Source organism: Physeter macrocephalus, chromosome 18, assembly GCF_002837175.3.
Source record: "Physeter macrocephalus isolate SW-GA chromosome 18, ASM283717v5, whole genome shotgun sequence".
NCBI classification, from domain to species: domain Eukaryota; kingdom Metazoa; phylum Chordata; class Mammalia; order Artiodactyla; family Physeteridae; genus Physeter; species Physeter macrocephalus.
This window is the reverse complement of record NC_041231.1, coordinates 2367955-2377206: the sequence shown is the minus strand read 5'-3', so window position 1 is coordinate 2377206 and position 9252 is coordinate 2367955. Positions and strand designations below refer to the sequence as shown.

At 44.1% G+C, this 9252-nt stretch overlaps 1 protein-coding gene across 5 annotated transcripts in view; it reads right to left on the bottom strand.

Annotated features, from left to right (window-relative positions):
* The window catches only part of NAP1L4 (nucleosome assembly protein 1 like 4), a 93929-nt gene that overhangs the window by 70496 nt on the left and 14181 nt on the right, over nt 1-9252 (bottom strand). For all 5 annotated transcript variants that reach the window (XM_028479628.2, XM_028479629.2, XM_055079964.1 and 2 more), the window contains 2 exons: nt 2803-2833; nt 2300-2358 (listed from right to left, as the gene is read on the bottom strand). In XM_028479628.2, the coding sequence (XP_028335429.1) occupies nt 2300-2358; nt 2803-2816 (73 nt within the window). In that variant the 5' untranslated portion in view covers nt 2817-2833. Of the gene's footprint in view, nt 1-2299; nt 2359-2802; nt 2834-9252 lie in introns of those variants that run through there.

Below are 9252 nucleotides of genomic sequence, written 5' to 3'. Positions count from 1 at the left end.
GGACAAAGGATTAATCTCCAAAATATATAAACAGGTCATGTAGCTCAATATTAAAAAACCAAACAACCCAATCCAAAAATGGGCAGAAGACCTAAATAGACATTTCTCCAAAGAAGACATACAGATGGCCAAGAAGCACATGAAAAGCTGCTCAACGTCACTGATTATTAGAGAAATGCAAATCAAAACTACAGTGAGGTATCACCTCACACCACTGAGAATGGGCATCATCAGAAAATCTACAAACAAGAAATGCTGGAGAGGGTGTGGAGAAAAGGGACCCTCTTGCACTGTTGGTGGGAATGTCAATTGATACAGCCACCATGGAGAACAGTATGGAGGGTCCTTAAAAAACTAAAAATAGAATTACCGTATGACCCAGCAATCCTACTACTGGGCATATATCCAGAGAAAACCATAATTCAAAATACACATGCATCACAATGTTCACTGCAGCACTATTTACAATAGCCAGGACATGGAAGCAACCTAAGTGTACAACGACAGACAAATGGATAAAGAAGATGTGGTACATATATATAATGGAGTACTACTCAGCCATAAAAAGGAACGAAACTGGGTCATTTGTAGAGATGTGGATCGATCTAGAGACTGTCATACAGAGTGAAGTCAGAAAGAGAAAAACAAATATCGTATATTAACAAATATATGTGGAACCTAGAAAAATGGTACAGATGAACCGGTTTGCAGGGCAAAAATTGACACACAGATGTAGAGAACAAACATATGGACACCAAGGGGGGAAAGCGCAGGGGGGGTGGGGCTGGTGGTGTGATGAATTGGGCGATCGGGATTAACATGTATACACTGATGCTTATGAAATGGATGACTAATAAGAACCTGATATATAAAATAATTAATTTATTTATTAAAAAATAGAACAACGATGGCAAATGATTAAACACTGAATAAAAAGCTAATCCATAAGTCTCTAGTAACGTTAAAATGGGGTAGCGGGGGAGTAGAGAAGTATTTCTTTAATAGATGTAATATGTTAGTCAGATTGACAGAATTAGAAAAACACCCTTTGGTGACCACCAACATCACCACGGATTCAGCAAGGATCATCAGTGGTGCCCGAATCCCTACATAAGAGTCTTACGGAGAACAGGATTCCCGCAGGGTGCCCGACAGCTTCTTCACTACAAGGACCCTAAGGGCAGAGACCGGCAGACACTGTCTTTACCACGTCATCACTCTCGGGAGCCCCGTCATGGGCCTATGCCTTCCCACTCCATCAGGTCGCCTATATGCTCGTCTTGCCAAGACATTTACCCTGAATCTAGTGAGAAGAAAACCACCAGACCCATCCAGAGTGTGGGCATTCTACAAGACAGCTGGAGCACACAGCCTGCTGATGTGTCCCTGCGAGGAAGGGTAAAAAAGGTGGGGGGATAACTCTAGAATAAAGGGGACAGAACTAAACGCGATACATGATCCTTGGCCAGCCCTGGATTTGAGTGTGGGGTACGGCGGTAAAAGAATTGCTGAGAAAACCAGGAAAATATGAACATGACTGTACATTAGCTAATAGTATTGGACCGACATTAAATTTCTTCATTGTGGTAATGGCATTGTGGTTATGAGACTTTATCCTAGTTTTTAGGAAATTTATACTGAATTGTTTTAGGAAGAAAAAGCCAGAATATCCACAACTTGCTTTCAAACAGTTCAGAGGGAAAAACAAGTATAGATAAATACTTGAAAATGGAGGAAAGGGCCTTCCCTGGAGGCACAATGGTTGAGAATCCACCTGCCAAGGCAGGGGACATGGGTTCGAGCCCTGGTCCAGGAAGATCCTATATGCCGTGGAACATCTAAGCCCGTGCACCACAACTACTGAGCTTGCGCTCTAGAGCCCGTGCTCCGCAACAAGAGAAGCCATCGCAATGAGAAGCCTGCGCACTGCAACGAAGAGTAGCCCCCGCTCCCCACAACTAGAGAAAGCCCGTGCGCAGCAACGAAGACCCAACGCAGCCAAAAATAAATAAATAAATTTTTTTAAAAAAAGAAAATGGAGGAAAAGTAATGTATCTATGAATTTATGATCATATCAAAACGATATGATATCTGGGACATGCTTCAGAATAATCACGGGAAGAGAAGTAAAGGCACAGGTGAAAAAAGCCTGAGCGCCTGGTAATCAGCGCTAATGGCGAGAGACGGCAGGTAGAGGCGCACTGTGCTATTCACTTGACTTCCGAGGTCTGAGTAGGAGCCTCCCTGCTCTGCATGCAAACTCTCCAACGGTTCACTTTCCCATGTGCAGTGAACTGACCTGTATTACTTGCATTTTTAGCAGCTTCCAAGGAATCTGAAGGAACCCCATCTGAAAAACTAAAACAATATATTTTAAAAGTATTACTCTAAAAAAAGTTTCACAGATAAATAGCCCAAGGGCGTTTTTCTTATTTAACATATTAAGAGGTGTCTCCACAGTAACTTCAGATTTGAGCAGAAGACAACTACAGACACACACGTTACCTATGAAATACTTTCCTCACCGTTATTAAAAAAAGCCGCCTTGCCAAGCTGTTAGGACACAGTGCCCACAGTGGCTCTGTGGGACAGCCACACAAAGTCTCTAAAAACACAAAGGTTTTTAGTATCAATATATGACACACTTTTCACATCTAAAGCAAGTTCTTTATGGGCTCAAAAACACAGAGGGGAAAAAAAGCCATCGGCTAGAGCACCTAATGATGTTTACAGAAATACGGCTTGCCTCTCGCTCACCAACTAAAATTTAAACTCCAATAAACAAAGTCCATTTTGGCTTACCTGTTATCTGCCATCTGAATGTTTTTATCTCCTACAAATTCAAAAAGAATTAACATTACTAAATATTCACAAACAAAAAAATTTTCAAATGTACTCTTTTCACAGTGATTTTCAGTGGGGGATGAGGACCTCGTAAGGAGGGGCAGGAGGGACTGTTCTGGGGTGATGGAAATGTCAAGACCTTGAATGGGGTACTGGTTACTTGGATATACACACTTGTCAAAACTCATCAAATTAAAAACTTATACGCCTTTCAGTGCAAGCACATTTACTCATAAAAAATTTCTCTTGTTGGCACTAAAATGACCAGACTTCAGAATAAAGACAATTCATCAATTTTAACTTGCCTTACGTCTATAACAGAAACAGGAACATTTATTTATGCTATAGACCAATTATTTTAGAGCAATTCAAAGAATTTACTGGTGCTCACATTGTCTTTCAAACCCTCACAGAATCATTTTAAAATTTTGTTTATTCTGTATGTTCTACTACTTCTACACTGAAGATGCAGTACTTGTGTAAAAACATCATGCAATACACTCAATTATGATCCCACTTTTACAAGAGACATATAAAAAAAGATTATCTGCCGATTAGGTGACTTTCTACGTATAAATATTAAAGGTGGGTTCTAAGACATTTATGACTTAAATAGAACTTGATATTAGTACAATTTCAAAGCCCTATCTAAATGCAGAGCTAAAAACAGTCAAGTTTGGTTATCGCATTTCCTTAGTCCTAGATGTAGTAAATCCACTTCAGATCCCCCTCTGAAGGGTGGTTTCAGGCTGACAACTGGTCGATGATTCATTCTTAGGTATCTGAGCAAAGTCCAAACCCCTTAATCAGTGCTTCAGGGTCAAAGAGAACAATAACGCTTCACAGTTAGGAAATATAGCTCCAATTGGAATTTATGAACTACAATTGTTTTAAGCGCATCTTTCTTAGGTAATTCTGTTTCAAAATAAAACATTGTAATTACTTTAAAAATTCGAAATACTACATAAATGTTACATTATCTTTTTCAAAAAGCTAAATGATTTAAGGAAACAAATGAAAATCAGGAGAGGAAAAACCCTCCAACGGTCCCCATCACCTTCTGCTGAGTCCAAAGTCACTCCACACAGAAACCCGAATTCCTACACCTCCCAGCTTAGCTCCTCCGAAATCTGCTGCATGCATACAGCCGCACCCGGGCTATTTCCAAGCTTTTTTTTTTTTTTTTTAAATAAATTTATTTATGTATTTATTTTTGGCCACGTTGGTTCTTCGTTGCTGCGCGCAGGTTTCCTCTAGTTGAAGTGAGCGGGGACTACTCTTGGTTGCGGTGCGTGGCCTTCTCATTGCGGTTGCTTCTCTTCTTGCGGAGCACAGGCTCTAGGCACGCGGGCTTCAGAACTTGTGGCACGCGGGCTCAGTAGTTGTGACTCGCAGGCTCTAGAGCGCAGGCTCAGTAGTTGTGGTGCACAGGCTTAGTTGCTCCGCAGCACGTGGGATCTTCCTGGACCAGGGCTTGAACCCATGTCCCTTGCATTGGCAGGCGGATTCTTAACCACTGCACCACCAGGGAAGTCCGAATCCCAAGCTGATATTCTGCTTTTTCATATATTACAAATGCAAAACATGAGACAGGCAGGTAGGTCTTCAAAATAACATCTGATGACATTTTAAGAGCTAATACACTTACCTTTTACCAGTTGTTAAATACTGACGTTTCCCCCCCATGATATACTTCTGATATTATCTACATGAACACATCTTAGTTTACATAGCTTCCCATCCCAAGTGACTCTTTATATGGCAAGAGTAGGATTGTGACTGTAGGATTTCTGGGTCAAAGAATAGGAATGGATACTGACACCTACTGCCAAACTGGTTACACACTGAAACCAACTACAATTTGGCTACGTAATTAAAGACTCCATTGTCTAACAATTATGTCCACCAGCACCTTCTGTGTAGACCACACACACCAACTGCTCTCTCTTGCAGCAGCTGTCACTGCCAGCTTAACAGACAGAGTCCCATTTTCCCCACCCAATCAAGCCACACACCTAATTCCAACACCTCCTGTACTAGCAAGGTCCCCATGTGACAGGCAATTTCCCACATTTTATACCCACAGCAACTCTAGCAGGGAGGGTACATCCCCAGTGCACAGAAGCGGGCACTGAGGATGGGAAGGGTGAGGTGACTAACCCAAGGTTACCTGGCTACTAAGGTGCGGACTGGGGTTTCTTTCAACCTAAAAGAAAGGAGGTAAACTAAGGCAAACTCCAGTTACCAGAAACAGGGTTTATTTGGGAACAGCAGAGAAAGTGCAATTCGGGACACACATACTGAAGTGAGCTACAGGTGAGTTCACTGAAGGCTTGGGGGGGGCGGGGTTGCTTCTTTGGGCAAAGAGTGCAAAAGGGGAAAATCCAATTAGGGACCATGCAGCAAGTGGTTCCAAGATGCGGAGAGATTCCTGGCAGATGCTCACTGGTTGGATAAATTTTGATCTCTAGTAAATCAAGCATTTATGGGAAATCAGTCCCACCATCTTTGTTTTCTGAAGGTACATGTTTTCTGAGGGTGCATGCGCAAGAGATTCTCCATTTCACATCCTTCCATTCCATTTTAGATTAAAATCCTTTCACATTCCCCCCTTTTGATTAAACTCTTTCACAAAAAGCACTGCTCGTCAGTCTTACTGCGTGGGTATCTCACTTAGTCAGAGGCACCATTAGCTGCACGTGGATTATGGGTCTCTCGGAGCTGAGGAGGACCATCCTCAGATGTCTCATCCCACGGAAGAGGAAAAGAGCAAGCAAATACTTGGCCTCATTTGAACAAAACAATTGAGAAATGGGGAAGCTCAGTTATGTTCCTCTGACGTGGTCAGTTCAGTTTCCATGGTCAGCTGAGCTTCAGGATAAGCCTTTATTCTGTAGTTACACACAGGAAAAAGAACTTTATTTTGTACATACATCTGGGAGAAAGACATTTGCCTGCTGAACAAAACAGGAGAAATTTAACCATGTGGATTATACCCATGGCCAGAAGTCCAATTATAGCTACTGACTAGAATAAACTTCTCAACCTGTTTCCCCAGCTGCCTATATTAATAGGTCAAAAATGGCCCAGGTCCCAGGGGTACGGCCTATTTCAGTTAATAGTTTGATATTATCTTCCATTATTTTTATTATTTTTTTAAATTAATTTATTTTTGGCTGCATTGGGTCTTCGTTGCTGCACGTGCGCTTTCTCTAGCTGTGGTGAGCAGGGTCTACTCTTTGTTGCAGTGCATGGGCTTCTCATTGCGGTGGCTTCTCTTGTTGCAGAGCACGGGCTCCAGGCGCGCGGGCTTCAGTAGTTGTGGCACGTGGGCTTAGTTGCTCCGTGGCATGTGGGATCTTCCCGGACCAGGGCTCGAAACCGTGTCCCCTGCATTGGCAGGCAGATTCTTAACCACTGAGCCACCAGCGAAGCCCTCTTTCACTACTTTCAGTTCCTGTGTTACTTTTCCCTATTTGTTAACATAAAAACAGCATTCTTGGGACCAGGGAAGTCCCAAGACTTCTGAGCCTGCGCTCTAGAGCCACAAATACTGAGCCTGCGTTCTAGAACCCGCTAGCCACAACTACTGAGCTTGTGTGCCACAACTACTGAAGCCCACACACCTAGAGCCCATGCTCCACAACGAGAAGCCACCGCTATGAGAAGCCCGTGCAAGGCAACAAAGAGTAGCCCCTGCTCGCCGCAACTAGAGAAAGCCCGCGTGCAGCAACGAAGACCCAACACAACCAAAAATAAATAAAATTTTAAAAAACAAAAAAACCCCCCCAAAACCCCAGCGTTCTTCCTCAAGCAGGCCACAGGTTCCCCCATGCTATGCACTGTGGAGGTTTCGGGCTCTGCAGTTTTGTAAGACAACTTCTGCTACGCCGTCTACTTGGGTTTGTCGATATTCAAAAGCTCTGACACAAGCATTAAGGTAGTAGCCATGAATCTGAAGAGATTCTTAACTGCCTTTTCAAGTTCTGCTACTCCAACCCAAGGGAGCGGGCTTCAGTAGTTGTGGCACGTGGGCTTAGTTGCTCCGTGGCATGTGGGATCTTCCCGGACCAGGGCTCGAAACCGTGTCCCCTGCATTGGCAGGCAGATTCTTAACCACTGAGCCACCAGCGAAGCCCTCTTTCACTACTTTCAGTTCCTGTGTTACTTTTCCCTATTTGTTAACATAAAAACAGCATTCTTGGGACCAGGGAAGTCCCAAGACTTCTGAGCCTGCGCTCTAGAGCCACAAATACTGAGCCTGCGTTCTAGAACCCGCTAGCCACAACTACTGAGCTTGTGTGCCACAACTACTGAAGCCCACACACCTAGAGCCCATGCTCCACAACGAGAAGCCACCGCTATGAGAAGCCCGTGCAAGGCAACAAAGAGTAGCCCCTGCTCGCCGCAACTAGAGAAAGCCCGCGTGCAGCAACGAAGACCCAACACAACCAAAAATAAATAAAATTTTAAAAAACAAAAAAACCCCCCCAAAACCCCAGCGTTCTTCCTCAAGCAGGCCACAGGTTCCCCCATGCTATGCACTGTGGAGGTTTCGGGCTCTGCAGTTTTGTAAGACAACTTCTGCTACGCCGTCTACTTGGGTTTGTCGATATTCAAAAGCTCTGACACAAGCATTAAGGTAGTAGCCATGAATCTGAAGAGATTCTTAACTGCCTTTTCAAGTTCTGCTACTCCAACCCAAGGGAAAAAGTCCAAAGGGCAAATGGCTTTCTATCTACTATGAGCGTATCTGTAGGCATCCAAACAAAATTGTATCCATCCCAGCTACGATGCGCTCTCTCAAGATGGGAGGAGAAAGAACCCAGATTGGGCCCAAGGGCGATGGAAGGCAGGGTTTTCCCAACTTCAGCACCAGGAGTGAGGACAATGGCTCCAAGCGTACTTCCCATTTAGGGCAAGTGTGGAGTATGCATTTCTTCCACACAGAAAGAAATAACCAGTGTTTTCTAAAGACAGCGTAAGCGTATATTCTCTTCCTGGAATAAAAGAGATCTCATGATCAAAATCAGTCATTTATACACAACGCATGATAAGTGGTTCTGTTTAGCACAGTGAGGACAGTTAGAGGAATATCTTAAATTTCAATACATTTGGAGTAACAGGTGAGTTTGATTACTGTGGGTGAGGTTCTGATGGAGGCTGGGGATTTTCCAGGGACAAGCTAGGGTGAATTAGTTCCTACCACTCAACAGATTTCTCATCAGTTCCCCATGAGGCACCACTGAAGAAAGCGCATCAGTTTTCCATTCCCTGTATCATTAAGATTTTCATTACCCCACCAAAGAGATACATGCTGGAGGAGACGTCAGTCTCCTAGATTCCAGTGGGGAATGAACCCATGACCATCTGAGTCACATACAAGTGTTACAAGGGTGCAGGAGGTAGCCTAGAGATTCACCAGTCCCATTAATGCTTCTGGAACACTTCTGGAAAGCTTTTGGGTAAGAGTCCAGACTTAAGTGAGAGGGATTCCTTTAGGGGTGGGGCACCCAATGGAATCCTGTAATGTCAGGTGCCAATTTAAGTACAGCGGCAAAGATGCCAAAGGAAGACCCTGTATCTCTGCCAGACAGGTTTCACCACCCTTCTAAGGATAATGGCCAGGCCTCCAGTTCAGGTTCATCATCACCAGCAATCAGTAAGGTTGGTGGAATGAGAGTTCTTGTAAGGTGGGAGCAAAGGGGTGCGTTACAGCCAAACTAGAGGGCGGCAAGGAGGCCAAAGAAAGGACAATTACAACTTTAGCGGCGTGACTTGGCTGAGTGATACAGAAGTGGCTGAAACAGGAGGTTTCACAGGCCGGGGCCGGACATCTCTGATCTCTGGAAAGCTGTCTGCTTCAGTCCTTAGAAATTCTTAGCTTTCAGTCTTGAGGTGGGCTGCAGGTCCACTCAGGTTTGGGGTCCTTTTCAAGATGGGACGCATGAGTCCGGGAGTGTCACTCTGGGAGCCCCGAGGCACAGGGATTAGTCAGTAACACCTGGCAGAAGTCCTTCCAATGAGGGAGGAGAGAGCCTTTATGCACAGCTCTCTGCCACTAGTTGAAGTCCCCAGGCTGTAAACTGACATCTTCATCTCCGGGGAGCACACTGTAGAAAGACTGCTCTACTACAGCACGATTATTCTCCATGGGTTTTAGACCCCTGCAAATGTGAAGTATGTGCCCTTTTATTAGTTGGGTCAAAGAAAGCAGAGGCTAAATGCTCTGGCCATCTGTGACTATTTCAAAGGGTGAGAATTTATGAATCCCAAATGTGGATCTAAGATTTAGAAGAACCAGAGCACTACTTTTGGCCAATGTATTTGGAGGGTTTCAACTAACTTAGCCAACCAGCTCTTTACAATTACATTTGCATGAACCAGTCCTGAAGACTGCGGATGATA